The sequence below is a fragment of the Megalobrama amblycephala genome, linkage group LG1 (assembly GCF_018812025.1).
Source record: "Megalobrama amblycephala isolate DHTTF-2021 linkage group LG1, ASM1881202v1, whole genome shotgun sequence".
In the NCBI taxonomy this organism is placed as follows: Eukaryota; Metazoa; Chordata; class Actinopteri; order Cypriniformes; family Xenocyprididae; genus Megalobrama; species Megalobrama amblycephala.
In genome coordinates this window covers 14,193,345-14,218,293 of record NC_063044.1, presented here as the reverse complement: position 1 = coordinate 14,218,293, position 24,949 = coordinate 14,193,345, and the positions used below count along the sequence as shown (strand labels likewise).

General features: G+C 37.2%; 1 protein-coding gene across 1 annotated transcript in view; it reads right to left on the bottom strand.

Moving 5' to 3' along the window:
- Nucleotides 1-9,747: 9,747 nt before the first annotated feature.
- tbcd (tubulin folding cofactor D) overlaps nucleotides 9,748-24,949 on the bottom strand; it is a 53,738-nt gene continuing 38,536 nt past the window's right edge. Inside the window, exons 33-39 of the mRNA XM_048182698.1 lie at nucleotides 17,759-17,880; nucleotides 16,807-16,884; nucleotides 16,479-16,568; nucleotides 13,880-13,967; nucleotides 13,678-13,790; nucleotides 13,501-13,585; nucleotides 9,748-11,156 (exon numbers count right to left, since the gene is read on the bottom strand). Coding sequence (XP_048038655.1) covers nucleotides 11,142-11,156; nucleotides 13,501-13,585; nucleotides 13,678-13,790; nucleotides 13,880-13,967; nucleotides 16,479-16,568; nucleotides 16,807-16,884; nucleotides 17,759-17,880 — 591 coding nt within the window. The 3' untranslated portion in view covers nucleotides 9,748-11,141. The remainder of the gene's footprint in view (nucleotides 11,157-13,500; nucleotides 13,586-13,677; nucleotides 13,791-13,879; nucleotides 13,968-16,478; nucleotides 16,569-16,806; nucleotides 16,885-17,758; nucleotides 17,881-24,949) is intronic.

The window sequence follows — 24,949 nt, the reverse complement described above, 5'->3', positions numbered from 1 at the left end:
GTAGAGTATCCAAAGCACAAGCTGTTAGAGCTCTGCCCTCTTCTGGAAAGGGGGCCGGGAGCTGCAGCTCATTTGCATTTAAAGAGACATGGCATGTTTTTGCTCACACCCACATAGAGGCAAATTTGACAAGCTATAACAAATGATCTGTGGGGTATTTAGAGCTGAATATTTACAGGCATATTCTGGGGACACCAGAGACTTATATTATATCTTGTGAATAGGGGCATAATAGGTCCCCTTTATACCTTGAGTTCTCACAGTTCTTTGTTCAGTGTTGTTTGCATCTCTGTTTACATGGTTGTGTTTTATATTTCCTGAGTTTCTCATTTGTTCCCTGTTGGACTTATTATTGAAGACTGTTTATTTCTTGGAATCTCCAGCATCATTGTATTTGTGCAACCAGCCATAACGGAACATCAAACCTCTAAAAAGAGGGACTTCTTAGATCTGGCATGTCTAACACTGATCACTCTCACTCTGTTTTTTTTTTTTTTTTTTTTTTTTTTCGGGCTATCCTCAATGAACAAACTAAGGTACACCTGCCCAGTGATGGTCCTTGAGGGTCATTCTCGGAGTTTGTGGAGTGGGTGCTGGTTACCTGCGAATCACCTCTTACCATCTGCCTCGTGGTTGAGGCCAATGTCAGCCCCACTCTGGACCCTGAGCCCAGCCAGACAAAAGCCACATCCCCAAGGACCAAGAGCCTGAACCGTGTGCCAGCACTAGAGCCTATGCCGGAGCCCAACATCGTCCCAGAACCTCAGGTCAACAGAGTCTGACAAGTTGCGTACGCTGACAACAACGTCCGCCAATGAGGGCATCCTTGTGGAGTTTGATGGCATGGACTGGAGCCCCGCCCATACTTCCACTTCCACCGTCAAGCCTGTTACTCCACCTCGCCCCATTAACGCTCCACCTGGCTCCCTCGTCCCTCCAGCTCTGCCTTGGTCAGTTGTCATAGTTGCTGGGGCTTCAGCTGCACCTCGTCCCTCTACCCCTTCAGCTCCACCTTGGTCCTCGGTCCCATTGGCTGCGCCTCAGTCCTCCGGCACCCTGGTTCAACCACGGCTGCTCGTCAGCTGATTTATGTTCAGCTTTGTTTTAGTTTATTTGCCCTGTCTGCCTGCCTGTCTGTATTCACTAATTAGTTTCCAATTGTTAGTTTGTTTACATGGTTGTGTTTTTTTTTTTTTTTATTTCTCGAGTTTCTCCTATAGATCCCTGTTGGATTGATTACTAAAGACTTGTTTGTTTCCTGGAATCTCCAGCATTGTGCTATTTGTGCAACCACCCGTGACATACAGCTTAAACCATTTAAATAATTTTCAGGAATTTCAGCAAACATAACCATGTTGTGATACGGTTGGCATGATATACTGTTGGCATGATATAAAATTACTCATGCCTTCAGATAAGATACTTACCAGCATGATGGTGGGGCTCATTTGGTGATGTAATTGAATATGATGGATAAGTGAGATAATGAGGTTTAATTAGACATGCCTTTCTTTTCCTGAACAAGACAGCTATAAGAAGAAACTCGACAAGGCCTTTTCTTGGAATGATTTTTTCGAGACAAACGCTGCTCCCTACAAGAGGACACATTGTTCTCTCCAAAAAGATAACTGAATGATAATGGATAGTAATCAAACTCAAAAGGTCTGGAGGAGCAGAGTAGAGGAGAAATGTGTTAAGCTACACATATTTCTTTGTGCTAGTATTTGCCATGGTCTTTGTGTAAAATGACATCTGAATTGGCTGCATTGTGCAGAGATGCAAGTTTATTCATTCAAACATGCACCTCACTCTCAGAGGGGCAGTTACCATGATGAAGTGCAACATGGGATGCACTTATTCATATGAAGAGAACAAACTAGCTTAATAAAAAATGCTTTCCCAGAAGAGTCGAAGCTGCTCAACAAGCATGTATGGGTATCTACATACTTATAGTCAACATTAATCTTAGCAGATAAAGCTCCCTTCTTGTAAAGACAGTGGGTTCATAGTTTGCACTTTATTAAAACACTATTAAAAGAGAGACTTTAACCTCAGAATAGTGCAGATCACTACAGGCAGCACCTAATCCTATAACAAACAGCTCAGGGGAGAGTGGAAAATGCCTGCTCGCAATATCACCGCACCGCTGAGTAGATGAGAACTGCCCCCCTCCCCATCGGCCTCTTTAAAAGGCCTCCATTGTACAGGAGCCATCGCCATGGCTACTGTCGACCAACTGTAAGCCTTTCAGAATTATTAGCATTCTTCCTGACTCTCGGCACTGTAGCAGAGCCCCTCGCTATTGCAGAAAACCAGCCAGATAAAAACGAACTGAACTTTCCATCTCTCTCCCCTCAAAATTAATTAAATTCGAATTACAAAAGGTTGGAGTGGAGAAGGTGAAACCTCATACTAACTAAACACCCAGGGTTTGTGTGAGGTGTATAAAGACTGTGGTGTTGCTTCTGCTCAGCAGCGATGGAAGAAACTTTCAACAACAACAACAGGATTTAATATGAATCAGCAGTGCATAGCACAATTCCAGCTAACAGGGAACATTCTCAGAACTGTGTCTAACATTCTGGCAAGATAGTTATGAACAAAATGTTCTTCCAGTAACATTAATAGAATGTTCATTCAAAGTTATCTGGTCTTTAATGATGTTCTCAAAACATTAACATAAAAACATTATTTATACATTGTTCGTGGAACGTTTCTTTAACATTGACATTTGTCTACATTACTAATTGTTTCAGAATGTTCTGAGAACATTTAAAAGTAACGTTCCCATGTTTGCAAAATTATAAAAAATTGAATATTCTGTTAACGTTTGTATGACCAAGAAAAAACTGGACATTTTGGATGTTCAGAAAATATTAAGAAATACCATTTTCATTACTTATTTGGAACGTTAGCAAAATGTTCTTAGAACATATGTGACTCTGGACCACAAAACCAGTCACGAGTTTATTTGTAGCAATAGCCAACAATACATTGTATGGGTCAAAATTATCGTTTTTTTCTTTTATGCCAAAAATCATTAGGATGTTAAGTAAAGATCATGTTCCATGAAGATATTTCCTACCGTAAATGTATTTCTGTGAGTGGATATGCATTGCTAAGGACTTCATTTGGACAACTTCTCAATATTTTGATTTTTTTGCTCCCTCGGATTCCAGATTTTCAAATAGTTGTATCTCGGCCAAATATTGTCATATCATAACAAACCATACACCAATGTAAAGCTTATTTTAGCTTTCAGATGATGTATAAATCTCAATTTAAAAAAATTGACCCTTATGACTGGTTTTGTGGTCCAAGGTCATATATTTTTGTTTGTTGGGATGACCTAACCGGATCCGATTTGATAAAGGAAGAAATGATAAATCTCTTAAATTTTGTCTTAACCAGACAGATGACAGACATTCAAGGATATGCTAGAGAGCTGCTTTATAGTTGAAATTGACGTCATAATTATAACTGAAATTCTGATTCCTGAATTTGGCAATGCAAACATTAGACATAATGATTGCTATTCATATCCAATAATTTTGGAAACTACTGTATAACTTAGCTGGATGTATCTGGTTTAAGCTGGTCTCCATGCCTGGCCATGCTGGTGCTCAGCTGCTTTTAACTGGTTGATCAGCAGGTCTCCCAGCCTGAACATCTAAAGAACTGGCCAAAACCCCTCTAAAACCAGCCTGCTGAACCGTTCTCTTCTCTTCTCTTCTCTTCTCTTCTCTTCTCTTCTCTTCTCTTCTCTTCTCTTCTCTTCTCTTCTCTTCTCTTCTCTTCTCTTCTCTTCTCTTCTCTTCTCTTCTCTTCTCTTCTCTTCTCTGATGACGTGTTTACTGGCGCAAGGGCGGGACGAACAGTCACTCACATGATTCAAGTTATTTTCACTACACTGTCTCTCTATCATACAGAATGTAATAGACTGAGACACTTATTAAGAACACCATGTAATTGTGTCCCTGGTCTCCACCCAGACAATTTAAGCTCAATTTTAGGAGGACAGGCTGGTTTCGTAACAAAGGCCCTTTACTTCTGTGGAGACTATAGTTGTGTCCCAAATGACACACTATACACTATGCACTTATGCACTATGTACTCATCCATGCAGCGCATGAATTGTAAAAGGTTATTTTGTCATTTAATATCAGAATCTGACAGCCCCATCCCCTCCACTACGTAATTAAAGCTGCAACAGTCGAGTGCACAAAGTGTCCAACATTCCACACTTAGTTTTTTCCGTTAATTTAGTGCATCATCCGGGTATTTAAAGTGTACTTTTTCTTTTTGGAATTTTCAGTGTGAACACATTTCTTGCACTATTTATGCTTAAAAATGTCATAGAATAGTGCATAAGTATGCGAAGTGGGACGCACCTTATGACTATGGAGGCTCTTAGTGCATAGGGGACACTTTCAAAAAACATAATCAGCCTAACTGGTGCTATTTATAATGCTATTAAAATGTCTTCATATATTACAGTACATTACTGCATGAAAACTCAGTCTTGCCTTTTTAATTGGAAAATGCCTTGTGATTGTTCCAGGACCTATTATTACTCCAGCACAACTTACGCAACTGCATAGCCTTAAAAATCGTATCATTTTCTTCTCCATTAAGATTCCAGCAAGCCTTACCAACCCTTAAACACAACAAGTGAGTGTGAACCAGATTATTACTAAAAGCTGAAATCATTTATTTACCATCATGCCATTCCAACCCCATATGACTTTCTTTCTTCTGAGGAACACATTATGAGAAATGTTTTTGTTAAACATTGTTGGGTTAATTATCCCTTAGTTATCTTTTACTGGTATGTTGTTTATTTTAATTTTTCTGTTAAACACAAAAGAATGTAGGAACTTCTATTATACATTCATGGAAAATTGATGGCGATTTATACAGACAAGACTCAAAAATATCATAAAAATATCTTAATCTGTCCATGTGATGTGCGCTTTACTTCAAGTCCTCTAAAGTCATGTATTACCATTGTTTGAGGAATCAAAATGTAAGTCATTCACTGATTCATCCACTGTGACTCTCATATATCCATAAAGTTAGCATTTTTCAAACCTGTCACATTGTAATTGCGCAGAACACTTTTTGCTTTCCAACTATTTTTGCCATCAAATGTGGCATGATGCATCCAAAGGCGTGAACACAATTGTGAATGAGATATGAGGGAAAGACTATCAGTAAATAAGTTAATGTTTGGGCTGTTTCTCACACAAAGCTATTATACAGTATGACTTCAGAAGTATTATCCAAAGCAAATTACATTGTATTACGTGTGTTTTATTACCTGTTCAACTGCAGTCCGTAAGTGTTGCTTCTTTGTCGCCATCTCTGTTTGAAACCTGCAATTGCAGGTATTTGTGGAATTATCATCTTTACGTGGGTTGTGCATCAGCACGGCTCCTCAGCGTGGATGAATCTAATGTTTGCTGTCAGTCTACACTGGTATGGATAATGTACTTCAGAATCACAGATTGTAGTCTTGGAAGTATGACCAAAATAAGAATTTTCACTGGAAAATATCATCTGAACAAGTAACAAATCAGCCACTTTTGTTCTGTCTAACTGAGGAAAAAAAATACAATAAATTACGCTGCCAATGGTGATTAAATCTAACGATCACTTAGCTCAGATTACGTCAAACTGTGCAATTATTATTGTTATACTTTGTTCTCAAATTGTTAATGTTAACAACATCAGCATTGTGTGACTGTGTATTTAGTGTGTATTAACGTTACCTGTAGATTTCAATTTCTGTAGCCACTCCGCAGTCCGAAGTCTTTTGCTTTTGACTACGGGTGAATCTCCAGTTGTCACTGATGATTGTCATTTGGACCTTTCTGGATTACAATCTGCCTTCAAAATGATACCTACTAGCTGGGACTTGTTCTTTATGTAAACAAACGTGACGTAATGATGCAAAGACGAACAGCTGCATGCTCCAATTTCCCATTAATTATAACATTATTAGAAGCTTACCGATGTGAATTGGGCTAAAGTAAGGAGATGGTTTTGAACGCTGGCTGGTTATGTACTTCGATCATTTTAATCAAAAAAAGTTATGGAAAAAAAAAAAAAGTAATGGAAATATCCAATCAGCCAATAACGTGGCAGCAACTCAACACATTTAGGCATGTAGACAAGGTCGAGATATTCTGCTGAAGTTCAAAGTAAGCATCAGAATGGGGAAGAAAGTTGATTTAATTGACTTTCAATGTGGCATGGTTGTTGGTGCCATAGGGCTGGTCTATTATTCCGAGTATTTCAGAAACTGCTGGTCTACTGCGATTTTCATGCACGGCCATTTCTAGGGTTTACAGAGAATGAGTGGCAGTTCTGTGGACAAAAATGTCCTGTTGATGCCAGAGGTCACTGTTGGTGGTGTAATGGTGTGGGGGATATTTTCTTGGCACACTTTGGGCCCTTTAACATTAAGTGAGCATTGTTTAAAGGCCACAGCCTACCTGAGTATTGTTGCTGACCATGTCCATTACTTTTCACAGTGTATCCATCTTCTGATGGCTACTTCCAACAGGATAACATGCCATGTTCCAAAGCTCAAATAATCTCAAACTGGTTTCTTGAACATGACAACGAGTTTACTACTCAAAAGGCCTCCAGTCACCAGATCTCAATGAGAGCTACACATTCCAAAAAAGTTGGGACAGGTAACAATAAGAGGCTGGAAAAGTTAAATGTACATATAAGGAACAGCTGGAGGACCAATTTGCAACTTATTAGGTCAATTGGCAACATGATTGGGTATAAAAAGAGCCTCTCAGAGTGGCAGTGTCTCTCAGAAGTCAAGATGGGCAGAGGATCACCAATTCTGCGGCGAAAAATAGTGGAGCAATATCAGAAAGGAGTTTTTCAGAGAAAAATTGCAAAGAGTTTGAAGTTATCATCATCTACAGTGCATAATATCATCCAAACATTCAGAGAATCTGGAACAATCTCTGTGCGTAATGGTCAAGGCCGGAAAACCATACTGGATGCCCGTGATCTTCGGGCCCTTAGACGGCACTGCATCACATACAGGAATGCTACTGTAATGGAAATCACAACATGGGCTCAGGAATACTTTCAGAAAACATTGTCGGTGAACACAATCCACCGTGCCATTCGCCGTTGCCGGCTAAAACTCTATAGGTCAAAAAAGAAACCATATCTAAACATGATCCAGAAGCGCAGGTGTTTTCTCTGGGCCAAGGCTCATTTAAAACGGACTGTGGCAAAGTGGAAAACTGTGGTCAGACGAATCAAAATTTGAAGTTCTTTTTGGAAAACTGGGACGCCATGTCATCTGGACTAAAGAGGACAAGGACAACCCAAGTTGTTATCAGCGCTCAGTTCAGAAGCCTGCATCTCTGATGGTATGGGGTTGCATGAGTGCGTGTGGCATGGGCAGCTTACACATCTGGAAAGGCACCATCAATGCTGAAAGGTATATCCAAGTTCTAGAACAACATATGCTCCCATTCAGACATCGTCTCTTTCAGGGAAGACCTTGCATTTTCCAACATGACAATGCCAGACCACATACTGCATCAATTACAACATCATGGCTGCGTAGAAGAAGGATCCGGGTACTGAAATGGCCAGCCTGCAGTCCAGATCTTTCACCCATAGAAAACATAAAATCATAAAGAGGAAGATGCGACAAAGAAGACCTAAGGCAGTTGAGCAACTAGAAGCCTGTATTAGACAAGAATGGGACAACATTCCTATTCCTAAACTTGAGCAACTTGTCTCCTCAGTCCCCAGACGTTTGCAGACTGTTATAAAAAGAAGAGGGGATGCCACACAGTGGTAAACATGGCCTTGTCCCAACTTTTTTGAGATGTGTTGATGCCATGAAATTTAAAATCAACTTATTTTTCCCTTAAAATGATACATTTTCCCAGTTTAAACATTTGATATGCCATCTATGTTGTATTCTGAATAAAATATTGAAATTTGAAACTTCCTCAATTTGTACAGTGTCCCAACTTTTTGGGAATCGGGTTTGTACATCAGAATGACATGCAGGTGAGTAAATGATGACAAAATATTTCTTTTGGAAAGAATTATTCCTTCAACTAAAAGAAAAAGAAAAGAAAAACACTACTGAAAGTTCAGGGGGAATGCAAGGACATACTTGAGCCCAAATCCTGATTACCCAACGGGCAGTAATAGAAATCGAACTACTTCATCTACTGTGCCTCTCTAAAAGAATGAGACCCCTTCCATCCAAGGGCTCCAACTCAACAATCAGACCTTTGTTTTAGCCAGGAGTGCTGTTGTGTATTTTGAGACCATGTGGGTTCTTCTCTAAGCTCCAGTAAAGCCCGTGCCCAAAGTGAGAGTCGAGTTGGGTTGGGCTGAGTGTGAGAGATCGCCAGGCTTCCTCGTCCGGCCCACAGTCAGACATCAGCCACACGGATACACGCCGCCAGAGGAAGCCAGGACTGGAACGAGCTTGCCAAGCTGCATCTGTCCACTGCCAGGGCTTCCTCTCCTGTAAATGTTAACACTTTCCCTGGAGTATAATGAGGTGGATTAGATTGAGTTTCATTGCTAAGTTGCTTGTCTGGAAAGCGGTTGTGTTGGCTGTGACGGAGGGGAATGAAGTGGGGGAACTAATTGTTTGAGGGTGTGAGAGAAGGAAGTAATCTACCTACTGGTCTCTGTGCACCTATGTTCTCTCAAAACCCAATTATCAATTTGAAGGTGATAAAAATAAGAGCCAAAAGGCACCAGTGTTGTTTTACTATGACTGATATACTATTATGGTTTTTGTTAATATTTTATTTTTATATTTTATATTTCTATCCTAATTTTAGTTAAAGTTTTAGTAATTGTGTGTTTTTTTTTTTACTATACTCTTTCACTATACTATGACAAACACAAGCTGGGCTTAAAGAAATGGTTATCCCAAAAAATGCCACCATTTACTCACCCTCATGTCATAATTTCAAGTCAAGTCGCCTTTATTTTTATAGCTCTTTATACAATAGAGATCGTTTCAAAGCTGTTTTACAGTGATAAACAGGAAAATAATGCTTTAATGATGCAAACATAGTTCAATTTGGCTGTAAAGCAGCTCTAAAAAGAAAAGAAAACAGTGTCATTATTCAGTTGAAGTCAGTTCAGTGTTGATTTAGTTCTGTTGTAAAGATCATCAATTATTAAATTAGTTTCACATTTCACACCCACATGACTTATTCCGTCTGTGGAACAAAGATATTTCAAATAATCTTGAAGCAGCTCTTTCCATACCATAGCTGCTATTAAGTTTCAAATAGGAAAAAAAAAAAAAAAAAGGCATTAAAGTATCAGAACGCTTACAAAGTAAATCACCTTAAAGGGATAGTTCACCCAAAAATGAAATTTCTGTCATCATTTACTCACCCTCTAGTTGTTCCAAATGTGTATAAATTTCTTTGTTCTGCTGAACACAAAAGAAGATATTTGGAAGAATGTTTGTAACCAAACAGATCTTGCCCCAAAGAATTTATTTTTTCCTAATATGGTAGTCAATGGGGGCTGAGATCTGCTTGGTTACAAACTATCTTCCAAATATCTTCGTTTGTGTTCAGCAGAACAAATAAATATTTACAACTACTTGAGGGGGAGTAAATGATGACAATTTTCACTTTTGGGTGAACTACCCCTTTAAAAGCAGTCCATATGACCCAAGTCAGTAAAATGAAATAAACAGAGAACGAATCAGACTTGTGAACTGTTTCAACCGGTTTATTGAAAAGCATAGCAACAAAAAACTGATCTGTTCACAGATTTGGTTTTCAAATCATGAAGGTGCTTAAATTATGAGAATTTTCATTTTTGGGTGAATGATTTCTTGAATTTTTGTTGGAACAAGTCAAATATGGAAGTAGATCCTCATGCTTCTGAATGAAATGCTATGACCTGTACATGAAAAATCATTTCTAATAATGTCAATAATTTGCAATATAATTTATAATTTAATTGAAAAAAAAAAAAAAAAAAAAAAACACTAAAAGATAAAACTAGATTGAGTAGTGATGCGCGGATCACAGTTATATCCGTGGGTGCTGCGGCTAATCCGCGGGTCGGGAAATAAAAATTAACATTCAATTGATTGATGGGTCGCAGGTGGATGAGAGATAAATCATGAATGTTTTGATTTTGATAAAGGCACAAACTCTCATTTGACAGTAAAATGCAATGAACGTTTTTAAACAATGTATCTCTTCAGGGAAAATCAATAAAGGAAAACATTTACCGAGTGCAACTCCTAGTGGACATTATAGAACACATAGGAAGAAAATCTACATGAGATATTGCTTAATAATTTTTCATCAGGCACTAATTCGCAGACGCAATTACGTGGTGGAGCAGCAATGGAGGCAAAACAAATACGAGATAAATTTCAAAAAAGGATAATTTAAAAAAGGAAAGGAAAGAAAAGAGCGTTTTAGTGAAGTAGTTAACCAATCAAGTGTTGGGTATGTGATGTGTAACCGCTGCGAAACACTGACAATAAATGAATAAAGCCTATATCCAGCCTTTGCTTGGGCTGAACGTGTGTGTGTGTTCGGAAAGTTGCAGTGATGGTAACAATGACATTCCAGTTTAAATTTGAAGGGATTAAATCCTCTAAAGACACCAAATTTTGCCAAAGAAGACCTTTTAATACTTTAAATAAGTTCTAAATTAATTTAAAAGCAGCCTAGTTCAGCATAATATGTTAGCATATCATGACGCTGAACACTGAGGATTTGAATAGCTGTAATGTGACGATCAGGTGTGGATATCTAAATCAGAGAATATCATAGGTGCGGGTGGGTGGCGGGCGGATGACACATTTTTAAAAGCGGATTCGGGAGACGTTTGAACTGATCCGCGCATCACTACTCGAGAGTTAAGGTAAGCTTAGACTGGGAAATTATAATTTAAAAAATTAATCACTGAGATCAAAGACATTTTACTTAAGAATTTAATGATGACAGGTCATATACGATTAGATGGACAACATTATCTGACAGCAGTGAGGACATAAGGACACTGGCCCTGATGTCCAGACAGAAAGCAGTGCAGAGAGGCCATCAGGTGACATGCTTCTGTCCAGGTGAGACTGAACGGTACTATTGGGGTGAAGTCTGAAACAAACAAACAAACAAAAGAGATGACAAATGCACTAAAACCAACATAAAGGTCTTTTTTCAGGGGTACAGTAGGTGATTAATTTTGAGATATTATATTCCAAAAGTTTTTTTTTTTAAATAGATGTTGAAAAGTTCAGGAGATGAAGCAAAAACATCTCACTTTTTAATATCACTTTCTGTCTTCTGACAATATTTAATATCTCTGCATGGCACAACTGAAAAATTCTGAGATATACCAATATTAAAACTTACATTTCTTAAACAGTTTGAAGTGATTCACTGGAACTTACTTCACTGGAATGGAACTTACAAACTTTAATGATCATTTTTTTTCCCCAAATGAAGTTAAAATATTAAATGCTGTTTAAAAATTTTTTTTTTTATCATTTTGGTCTCATTCTCGCAAGTTGCGGGACAAGGAGTGATAGCAAAATTATTTTTGATTACTTTGTCTTCATGAAACCCACTGGCCAAATGAAAAGCAATATTTACAATGCTGCTGCTGTTTTTTTAATTCTCTTATGCTCTCCAAGGCTGCAAATATTTGATCAAAAATACAGTAAAAAAAGCAATATTTGAAATATTATTACAATTTAAAATAACTCTTTTATAATTTAATATATTTTAAAATGCAATTTATTCCTTTGAAGAATGGAGTAATGATGTGGAAAATTCAGCTTTGCTTCAGTGTCACATGATCCTTCAGAAATCATTCTAATATGATTAGTTGATGCTCAAGAAACATTTCTGATTATTATGTTAAAAACAGTAGTGCTGCTTCATATTTTTGTGGAACTCATGATACTTGAAGGGATTTATGATTTTTAATGATTAAAAACTTTCAAGAACAGTACTTATTTGAAAAAGAAATCTTTTATAATATTACAAATGTCTTTAAAGGTGCAATATGTAAGAACTTTGCAGTCAAATATCCAAAAACCACTAGGCCAGTCTTATATATTTTGTTCACTTGAGTACTTACAATATCCCAAATGTTTCCAACTATTTGTAAATCGTGAGAAAATTGCAATTTTAACCAAGGCTCCGGGACGTGTGAGGAGTCGCCTGTCAGTTGCGTCATACCCGCGTTACCCTCGGTTTCCGGTTTATTTTGTAGAAACCATGGAAACACCAAAGACGCTTTAATATATTACATGTTTTAATAGACAAGGGAACAACTGTTTGGTTACGTCTATAGACAGAAAACTAATTATTGTTATAAAGCTCAACACGTTTAGTCTTATTGTTTAAATCTAATTTTCTTGATTTTTTGTGAGTACCATGCTTTACCATGCCTCAGAGAAAAACACTATTTTGTCAAGTAGCTAACATAGCATAATCAGATGCAGCTTTATTTTTAGTAACAGTAATACAGCATTTTCTCCATCATACAATGCTTTTTAAAATTAATTGCATGCCATTTATCAACACAAGCCATCCAGAATTTAATATGATATTCTAAAATCAATCAATCTTACTGCAGTGTGTCTCAAACAAGTGTCTCACAGCAGCTACCGAGCGAACACACAGAGTAATGTTATAACATTTTCAACACACTCAAATGTATCTAATATGATAAACAGAGCTGTGTTACCTCACACTCATGACCGGAAAAGCGGAAGCGGCGCCGGCGACTGTGACATAATAAAAGTTCTGTTGCTCGTGAGGCGTGTGTTGCTCCAACGTCACTCGTTCAGCTCCCACAACACTCGGTCCTGCTCTGCTTCATACTACAGTAATGTTAATAATCGCATCCATGAACATGATTTCTTCCCGAGTCCTATCCCGATTGTTTCCACCGGCTGTGAGGTGAAGACCACATATCCAAAGATTCCGCACTCAAACTTGCTGTCATCAAGCTACACCTTTGTTTTGAACAGGCCTCTAGCGACCTCTAGCGGACAGAAATCTTACATATTGCACCTTTAATGACATTTTTGACCAATTGAATGCATCCTATTTATTTCTTTCAAAAAAGAGAAAAATATTACTGAACTCAAACACTGAACAGTAGTGTACACACACATATACACACAAATGTACTATTTTATTATTTTTAACAGTTATTCCATTGAGTGACAGCTCATCTATTTCATTGTAGCAATGGGCTGTACAAAAAGTCTACCTACTGATGGAGAAAGGCATATTTACCATAGAATAATTGCAAATTTTCTGGTAACTGAAGCCTAATGGTTTCCGTGTCCGATTAGAAGACCTGAACACCCACAAATGCAACACCTTGTTCTCCCAAAAGTGGATGCGTAATGCATCTGGATGTCAGCTCCCACACTACAAAATGTTCCTCCATAAAACCTCTTTAGATGCCTAAATGTGTTACCTTGGCTAACAGAGTCGGTCTTGGCACTCCCAACCAATCGCAGAGCTGATTCCTGTGGGTCCGCACAGTAGCGATGTCACTTTCCCTAAGACAGGAAACAAGAAACGACCATGAAATCAGTAGCCGAGATGAAGTTCTTCATCATGATCCTCCAATAAGCCCCGTGTCAACACTCACCAATTAGTGTCACTAAGCGAGGCCATGACATCAGCCAGCACTTGATCATCGTCAATGACATCATCGTAGGTCAAGAGCATCTCGTATACCTGGCTAGCAGTCGTCTTCCTGATCTTCAGACCCAAGAGAGACAATGGAGTCAGAATTACACCAGAAGTGCCTAGACTAAGTCTGGGCTGAAGTGGTCTGCTAATGGTCTCACCACAGGAAAGGGGTGACAGAGCAAAATCAACAGCTGCACCAAGACATTCTTCCTCACATCCCCCTGGAACTGCACCATTCCACAGAACCTGCGTGAAAGACAGGGTGTCAATCAGAAGGGCTGCACAAAAGTGCACTTAATTAGCGATCGACAGATTGGCCGATGCCAATATCTTAGGGAGTAGTGATTTAAAAGCACACTTCAGAGGATCTCACAGATGGATTCACCAAAGATTGTGAGGTTTGTGAAATTAAATGTTTATTAGATATCGTAATAAATGGAGAAGGGGTGAATTTAAGTTGAGCGGGACACTTTTTTCCCAGTCATCTCAATGGCAAAAAAAGTGTCTCAATCAACCTGAATTCACCCTATATGAGAAAGTAGTATAGAGTTTGCTTTTCTACTACTACTAATAAATGCTTTTTTTCATATACTATTCGCTTTCTTTGTTTAACAGTTCTGGCTAATATATTTTTTTTTTAGAACTGTTAAACAAAGACAGTGAACTAATAAAGATGGAGAACGAAAGCTCCTGTGCATCTGCTGTCAAAATAAAAGTCCTTGCACGATAAAAATAATCACCTCTGACACTTATCGGGCAAACGGAAAAAATTACCGGCCACAATACAAATTCATTTTTGTTGATGTTTTAATAGAAAAACAGGACCCACTTTATATTAAGTGGCCTTAACCACTATGTACTTACATTTAAATTAATCATTTGATACAATGCACTTATTGTGTACATACATGTTTTTACATTGTACTTATATTTTAAAAACACCTGCATGTAATCACATATGTAATTAATTTCTGTAATTACATTTATAATTACACTGTTGACCCATCCCTTAACCCTTACCCCTACCACTACCGCCAAAGCTTTCCCAAACCTTACCCGTATTCCACCTCAATAGCAGCAAAAGTGTTTTGCAATTCAATATGAACCCAATAAGTACATTGTACTTATTTTTTGATGTAAGTACATAGTAGTTAAGGCCACTTAATATAAAGTGGGACCGAAAAACAATCTAATTTGGAATTGTTGGGAGTTAATATTAGGGAGTTAATCACTGTTTGACCAGTTCTGTACCAGTTTTCATAATGTAAAGAGTGTTCATTTATGCTATATGTATAATACATTAGGAAACTAAATAAACCATTCAAGTTGATGTTCACTTGATTTGTGCTTATGTGAAAATACAATAATTGTGATGAAATGTAAAAAAAAAAAAAAAAAAAAAAAAAACGTGATTGTCATTTTTGAGGAGAGTAATCATGATTATCAGTTAAAGGATTAGTTCACTTCAGAATGAAAATTTCCTGATAATTTACTCACCTCATGTTATCCAGGTTGTTTATGTCTTTCTTTCTTCAGTTGAAAAGAAATTAAGCTTGTTGAGGAAAACATTCCAGGATTTTCCTCCATATAGTGGACTTGTGGGGTACAACAGGTTAAAGGTCCAAATTGCAGTTTCAAACCCACTGTGTATATATATATATATATATACACACTTTTTAACCACAAATGCTTGTCTTGTAATATCTCTGTGATGCACCACGCATTATGTAATCACGTTGGAAAAGTCACGTGTGACATAGGTGGAAGTACCGTGGTAGGGCGAAAAACTCCATCTCATTTTCTCCTCCAACTTTAAAATCATCCGACATCGTTACTTTACCCTTTTTTGTAAAGGGCGTTTGACTTGGTCTTTGCACATTTGTTTTTTAGACATTAGATCGGTACTTTCGCCTACGTCACACGTGACCTTTCCAACGTGATTACATAATGCGTGGTGCATCACAGAGCTAGTGCAAGACGAGCATTTGTAGTTAAAAGTATATACATTTTTATTTTTTTTTTTAGAAAATGACTGATTGTTTCTCTAGATAAGACACTTATTCCTTCTCTGGGATCGTGTAGAGCCCTTTGAAGCTGCACTGAAACTGCAATTTGGACCTTCAACCTGTTGAACCCCAGTGGAATCCACTATATGGAGAAGAAATCCTGGAATGTTTTCCTCTAAACTCACAATTTCTTTTCGACTAAAAGAAAGAAAGACATGAACATCTTGGATGACATGGGGGTGAGTAAATTATCCGGAAATTTTAATTCTGAAGTGAACTAATCCTTTAAACATTATCCTGCAGCCCTACCAATCAGAGAGAGAGAGAGTGCTCAGAATGAACAATCACAAGAGAGATCACCCTGAAACCAGAATTCACACCTGAAATGGCACAAATTAAATTTTTAGAGTCATTTAAGAAAAAAAAAAAATGGTTTAAATGTTTTTTAAGAGATTGCATTTCAAGAACTTGAACTTTAAAACTACATTTCAAGGAACTAGATTTCTCCATTTCCACATCCTTAAGGCCAATTCACACTTCGTCTTGCGTTTTCGGTTCAGTGTGTTATCACGGTTGGAGTCGGTTGGAACTTAAATTTTGCCAAATGAACATGTTGAATCGGAATTAGAATGTCTGAGAAGCGACGTGCTGTAATCTGATGAATATCGGCATTAGTCTGTCAGAGCAGTGTGAATTGGCCTTTAATTGCCCCATATATCCACTAGAGTGTTGGAAATTCAACTACACTTACACAGCTATACATGACAACAACTTCTGGACATCTTTGGACTTCTTGATTTCCTCCTTACAGAGCGACAGCAGCTCTACACAAAAAGGATGACTGAAAACAAAACAAAAAAATGACATCGAATTAAAATAAACCAACACAAACATTCATCCTGTCTCCCCATTTCAACATATGACTTGGCCGGGCTCATCTTAAGTTCTCCCAAAGGTTCCCTGTGTGAGTCCTTTCTGTGTATTTCTGTCATGATATCATCTCTCCTGCCGAGCTCTGGATGGTTTGTGTATCTGAGCCAAGGGAGGCAGTAATATATGCTGGGCTTTCCCACGCTCACCTCTCCTCGCTGGTGAAGAGTTCAAAACAGCCGTTAGCGAGAATTTGGTCCACCATCTTCAGCAAAGGTATAGAAACCCTGTGGGTGAATCAAAATATATAATATAAATACAAAATATAATCGTGTAATTTGGTCCGCAGCCTCCAAGTAAAAAAAAAAAGGCAAATACGGAAGAGGATTAGGGCCAAGCAATAATAAAAAAATAAAACCATCTCGAGATTAAAGTTGTTAAATTTCGAGAAAAAAAGTCTAAATAAAATTGTTGAGAAAAAACTTGTTAAATTTCGAGAAAAAACTTGTTAAATTTCGAGAAAAAAGTCGAGATAAAATGTTGAGAATAAACTCATTAAATTACGAGAAAAAAACTCGTTACATTTCGAGAAAAAAGTCAAGATAAAATTACAAGAAAAAGTTGTTAAATAACGAGAAAAAAAGTCGAGATAAAATGTTGAGAATAAAGTCATTAAATTACGAGAAAAAAGTTGTTAAATAACGAGAACAAATTCGTTAAATTATGAGAAAAATGTTAAATTACGAGAAAAAAGTCGAGATAAAATGTTGAGAATAAAGTCATTAAATTATGAGAAAAAAGTCGTTAAATTATGAGAACGAGAACGAGTTTTTTCTCGTAATTTAATGAGTTTATTCTCAACATTTTATCTTGACCTTTTTCTCGAAATTTAACAACTTTAATCTCGAGATGGTTTTATTTTTTTATTATTGCTTGGCCCTAATCCTCTTCCGTAGGCAAAAGTAAACATTACCATATTATTATTATTTAATATAGAAAGCATTTTCTTTGTAGTAGTTGTTGAATTTACAAACATATACAACATTACCATGATGCCAAGTTACTGATACTGTGACATAAGATTTCACCTCTTTCTCCCTGCATTTGTATGACATATGCAGCTGTTCTGTGGCTATGTTGTGTTTTGCAGTGCAGTTGTACCTGTCATTGCGCAGGTTATCTCTGAAGATGCGTAACAATGTGTCTCCAAACTGCTGAAGCGCTGCAGCATCCTGCTGAATGCCCTTCAGGTACTCGAATAAAGACTGAGAGGAAAAACGCACCTGTAGACACACAAAAGAAGTTTTCACTTGCGAGAGACTCATATTAAATGGTTAAAATTCTATTTATTAATTATTATTTGTAATTGATTAACTATATTTATTCATTATACACTGCCCAGACAAAAAAGTTGCTGTAAATAGGCAATTTGGATTTAAATAGGCAAATACTTAAGAGTCTATAACTAGAAAAATATTCTTTAAACCCTAAATGATGGGGTGTGTAGGTTTTCATTTCTTAAACAACCATGTAGGAAGACACATCATGGCCATATTCCAGGATGACAATGTCAAGATTCACCAGGCTCAAATTGTGAAAGAATGATTCTTCATGCTCCCTCCCAACCATTTTCACACATGAATTGGCACCTCTGAGATGCATCGATTTTTGGTCAAGATCTTGTATTGACAATGCAAGAGGTGAGCACTCTGTAAAGTCTACTCCAGCACATCCCAAAGACTTTCAATGAATTTAAGGTCTGGACTCCGAGGTGCCATGCTCCCTCCCAACCATGCTTGTAAAAATGTATTTAAAAAGCTAAACTAGTTGGTCTTGCATTTACATATAGAACTTCTAAGAGTTTTAATTCACTTAAAAGGCACCAAACAAGCCAGGACTAGTTCAACAATAACTTGTTTTATGTGACTAAGCATGAGATAGTGATAAACTTTAAAGCATGTGATACACTGCACCTCACAACTGTGTTGTGGCATTTAAGACACAAAGGGAAGAACGTTGGTTGGTTGCTTTCTTTAAGATTTTGTAAAATAACAAAAGATTTTCCAGCTTCTTTGTCCTTGGCTGTTACACTTCTCTGAAGGTCTTACTGTAACTGTTCAATTGCACAATTCATTTTGTAAACTTGCATTTTCATAGTATATATGATGCTGAATACATGTGCTCTCCTTGTCATTTTTATGGCATTGAACACATGGCATTTATATGTATATGTAAAGTTTTGTCTTGCATATGCTTTTGTAAACACAAGTATTAATTCCTGAATAATGATTAAATATAGTTTTTTTTAATAGCTAGAGTGTGGAATGTTTTGTTTTGTTTGGATTTCTCAGTTTCCAAACTCACACCCCATTGCTTGAGTATTTCTAAGTCGAAAAAACACATTTCAGCTTTATATTTTTATTTTTGTGGATTAATCCATAAAATCAAGATGCATTGCGATCACATCACAGTCTGAAGCCAGATAATAAACTGTGAAAGAGACAAGCAGGGCAGCCGGTGGAATTTAAAGTCACAATGAAAGAAAAGTAATGGCCGATCTTTTCTTCCACACTGTTGTACAACCAAATGTAGTCTCCGCCTCAAACGTCACGCCCACGGACCGCTGGATGAATGTCTGCTGCATAAAGTACACAAAATAGGATATGCTTCAGGTGTTTCAAAGTCATCATCTAATTGGTTGAATTCTCCAGGTTTTTCCGGAAAACACGCATGTCACATACTTTAACGGTCCACCTGGAAACAAAGCCACCTTGATGCCAAACCCCCTCATGGAAAAACAAAGCCGTCGTGATGCCAAACCCCCTCATGGAAAAAGAAAGCCGTCGTGATGCCAAACCCCCTCATGGAAAAAGAAAGCCGTCGTGATGCCAAACCCCCTCATGGAAAAAGAAAGCCGTTGTAATGCCAAACCCCCTCGTGGAAAAAGAAAGCCGTCGTAATGCCAAACCCCCCTCATGGAAGAAGAAAGCAGTCGTGATGCCAAACCCCCTCATGGAAAAAGAAAGCAGTCGTAATGCCAAACCCCCTCATGGAAAAAGAAAGCAGTCGTGATGCCAAACCCCCTAATGGAAAAAGAAAGCAGTTGTGATGCCAAACCCCCCTCATGGAAAAAGAAAGCAGTCGTGATGCCAAACCCCCTCATGGAAAAAGAAAGGCGTCGTAATGCCAAACCCCCTCATGGAAAAAGAAAGCCGTCGTGATGCCAAACCCCCTTATGGAAAAAGAAAGCTGTCATGTTTACAACTGTGACAATCAGCAATTATCAGGATCAACTAAACGCTGGAATTTAAAAAGTATGTAAAGTTCACGGCACCATTGTTGCAGTAAATGAGTAATTCATTCAGTGCAAGCCAGTCGGTTATCGTAGAGGCATTGACTTTATACTTTCATGCCCCTAAACATGACATAGAACAAAACAAACTAACTGGTTGCTTTACATGTTGTTCAGATGTCGTCTTGGGAGGTGCTTGGCCAATAGAAGCTGCGATGGAGTCCAGACCTTTTGCCATCAGTCTGAAGGTCTGGCTACACGAGACTAATCCAAGTGTAACAGATTAAAAAGAGAAAAAGTAGGGAAGGGACTTGGATTTATGCATCGATTGTTGATTGGATTTTGAGTTGTGGTCAATGCACACAAAAGTGGAGTAAGAGAAGCATCAACTTGCAGGGACTGGTTTAACTAGGTTTAACCTCCAATCATTTAAAAGGGTTTAAATGATTGGAGAAGACCTGCATTCACCACCAGAGAGAATGTCATTTACTCAGAAAGTTATAAATAGACAGAAAATAGATTTTAGACAGTCTGTGATTCAGTGTAAGTCTTGTCAAGTAATGGAACTTGGGAGCGTAATGTATGAGACAGCATGTTCCTATATTTTCATAGAGAAAACATGTAATAATCAGCAGAGAAAGCAGCACTTTCGCTCCACATCTTGAACATTTACCCACAACTCTCTGTGAGAGGGGTCAGATGGTGCATGATTATGTAAGGTATCAGTCCGAACTCCTGCTGTCCAGAGGGAGCTGAGATTCAGAGAGAAGCTCAATCATTCAGTGTTGAGCCTGTGAGAACTGCTCATTTATCCAGCAGTTTTGGCTCAGAGAGATCACCCAGTTCCAGGCTGAAGGTGAGAGTGTAACCTCTACCATGGCTCTAATCAAAAAAGAGGGGGAGGAAAACTCTGCCGCTTCTAATGGGGGACTCATTTATAGGTCCAGTTGGCAGATGAGTTGACGTTTACTATGCTCAAAGCTCCCATTTAAGGCCTTTACATTATTTTTTTCTTCATCAACAAACACTGGTGGCTATAAATAACAAAAGGGCTTAAAATCATGCTCAAAGATGATGTCCCAACAGCCACTGGAGCAGAGGCACTGAGCCTAAAACACTAAGAAAGTGGGATGGAGAAAGAATAATTTATATATACACCAGACTTTAGAAATAAGAATTTAAGCCTTAAATAACCTTGCCATTTTATATTTATTTTGTAACTGCCTGAATGTTTTAACACTACATTAGTTAGTTGCACTACATGACTTTGTTTGTATGTTTGAATTGCATTTTCAATCAAATATTTGTTATTAAATGTTATCAAATGTTACTAATGTTCTAAACCCAAAATGAGCCGGAATAATAGTGATATTCTTTAGAAACACATACATTACCAATGAAAAATTGGGTGTCAATAATATATTTTTTTCTTGTTTAGTTTCCACAAAAATATGAAGCAGAAATGTGTAAATGTTTTTAGCACTGACAATAATAAGAAATGTTTCTTGAGCAGCAACAGAATGATTTCTGAAGAATCACGTGACACTTAAGACTGGAGTAATGATACTGAAAATCCAGCTTTGCATCACAGGAAAATAAGTACAGGAAGAAAGAACATGCTAATAAAAAACAGCATTAAAGAGAAAAAAAGAAAGGAAAAGATCAAGTGTATGAGAGCCGATGAGCTGAAGATCCCTCCAGGGGCTCTCATTCACCACCGAAAGCATGAGTGCAAATGCGAAAGCACATAGTGCCAATCCCACTTGCTCCGTTCCAGCTAAATTTGTTTTGAACGAAGCCTGGCCCACTGGAGGAGCTGTGGTTTCGCCTCTAAGCCGTTTACACCCTGTGCACTTTGAGGCCAGGATGGGCACAGACTTGCATTTGTGGCAAAATTTCAGTTTATTCAAACACATGTCAGAAATGTTCTTAAAACACCAAAGCGTTTCAACACCAGCTTATTTTTGAAAACCCAAAATAACCGACCGCTTTTGTGTTGCAATTCTTGCAAATCTGAAATGAAGCAAGGAAAAGTAAAACTACATGGTCTAATAGTCTCAATTTCCCTGAAACTATTCACACTCCTGACCGCGGTCATCGTAGACAGACTCTCTGGAGAACAGAGTGTCGACGGCTCCCTCTGTTGGTCGCTTTTGTGTCTCTTCTCACCATGCAATATATTCTAACTGAACCGTTTCTCAACTTACTAACCCATCGTGTTTTTCCACGCATTGTTATTCTGATGGGTCTGGTCTGGTTATGTGGTAGATTTATTTTCAATCAATGGTCCGTGAATCCATTCCATGGGGTCAAAGGGGTAGAAACAGATTTCTGTACAAGGATGGATTAAACTAATAAAAAAAATGACTAAATAAATACATTTAAAATGTTACAAAAAATATATTTCAAATAAATGCTGATATTTTATATTATAATCAAACAATCCTGAAAAAAGTATCGTTTCCACAAAAATATAATGCAGCAAAACTGTTTTCAACGTTGATAATAAAAATAAGAAATGTTTACTTTACATGTGACAATGAAGACTGGAGTGATGATGCAGAAAATTCAGCTTTGATCACAGGAATAAATTACATTTTTAAATATATTCAAATAGAAAACAGGTATTTTAATTTGTAATAATATTTTACAATATTACTGTTTTTACTGTATTACTGATCAAATAAATGCAGTCTTGATGAGAATTGACATATCTTATCAACTTATTGTACATAAAACAGTATTTTCTTCCATTTTCACTTTTTAGAATGCACAACTAATTATTTAATTACTTATTTGTTAAACTTTATGCAATGTAGTAATGTTGATTATTGTTCAGTATACTGTCAACTGATTAATTTTTATTTTATTTTATTTTTTAATTAACTTTAACCTAATAAATTATTAGGGGTGACCCTGAATAGTCGACGATTCGAATCTTCGATAGGAGGAGCCTGATTCGACTACCAATCTCACAGTCGAATCTTCGCAGAGGTGTTATCAGACGAGATATGGGGGTGCTCAATATCTGATTGATTTTACATAGACATACCGGTTCTTTCCCAATAGGTTAATATACAGCCTATTATGTTAATACTATAAATAAAAATGTGAAAAGAAAGAAGCTTTTAATAAATATTTTTAATGTGCGTGAAGAAATCCAACCACCCCTGTGACCGATTTAAGTTTCACTTCCATCATCCGTGACCGGCAGAGGAGCATCTTTGCGGCAGGGATTAAATCTTTAACAATGTCTTGGATAAAGAGTACAATTGGATGCACTTTGAAATGGTAAAAGATGATTCAAAAAACGTATGATGCAAGTTTTGCCAACAGCTCACTCAACAATGACAAACATTGCGGCGCGCTTCTGCCGGCCAACGAGCTCAGCTGACTATAGCGCGCTATTTGAAAAGACTCAAACGGACACAGGCAGATCGCGTGAAAGACTGGATTTTTTCTCTCAATCAGGTAGGGTAGCTACAAATGATTTCAAACTATTTTAGACGGATGTAATTTGATTTTTGAATGTTTAGCTAAAAAGATTGCCACTCCAGTTCAGCGTTTATTGTCTCTGCAGTGAAAAAGACAAAGTTGACAATTCTGGCTATACTTTCGTTATTTTAATAATTTCTTTCATTTTAATTTATTTATTGATCACTCTGGGTTATCTAATTTAATTATTTGTGGCTTGTGTTTTGAATATATGTTCCCCTGCACTTCAGGCATTTTGCAGTTTGACTCGATCATATTTCTGTTCTAATTCAATTCTGTAAATTAATGTTTGATAAAAAATATATATAATTTTTTTTATTAAATGAATTAAATTTTTTGGTGCATCAGTGTTGCGCTGTAGAATTAAAGCTTGCTTGCACAGACAGTTTAGCTGATGTAATTTGATTTGCCGACATATGAAATGTATATCTGCAGTGTGGCTTTTCTGCAGTTATTTTTATATATATTTTAAGGTTTATTGATCCAAAATGTTTTTATTCATTTTCTTCTATATCTTTGTGTGGTGTTCTGTACATCGTGGCTGTGAATGTTTATCCACATTGCCTTTTATTTGTTTAAAAAAGATAAAATCATTGTCAGTTTCGTCTATCACTTGACAGGCAGTTTGGTCGGTTTATTAGAAAGATGCTTCTCTGTGCTGTGTGTGAAAGATAATAAAAGTTGTCTTAAGCCGCGCCCCGCGGGTAGGCTATAGGCCTTAGGCCTACTTCATTTTCCGTGTCCCGCTCCGTCTCGTGCACAGTTCAGCGCGCGGCCTTTTCAAAGTCCGTGCGCACTCTCTAGTGGACTGCTGTTTTTCAAGCTCAAATAACCCCCCCCCAACCCCCACCCCCCAACCCCAACATATATGATTCGACTATCAGTCGAATATAGGCAATCTGATTCAAATCGGATTCGACTATGTAAATCCGTAGTCGAGGACACCCCTATAAATTATATATGGTTGGTAACACTTTACAATAAGGTTCATTACTTAACATTATTTAACATGAACTACACTTCTACAGCATTTATTAATCTTTGTTACTGTTAATTTCAACATTTACTAATATATTACTAAAATCAAGAGTTGTTTTTGTTAACATTAGTTAATGCATGATCTAACATGAAAAAACAATGAACTGCTGTATTTTTATTTACTAACATTAAAAAAAGAATAACAAATGTATTGCTCATTGTTAGTTCATGTTAGTTAATACATTAACTAATGTTAACAAATTAATCTTATTGTAAAGTGGGTAACACTTTATTTTACAGTGTCATTGTTACATATGTTACATGCATATACTATAGCAATACATATAAATGATACATAATTACATGCAGATAACCTTAAACCAAACCAACCCTAATCCTAACCCTAGAGTAAGTACATGTAGCTATTTAATAGTCATTATTTAAATGTATAATTACAGTGTAACAAAGACACCAAGTGTTACCGTCTCATTTATTACCATTAGTTAATGCATTAACTAATGTGAACTAACAACGAGCAACATTTTTTTCTGTATTTATTAATTGTTAATGTTAGTTAATGAAATGTT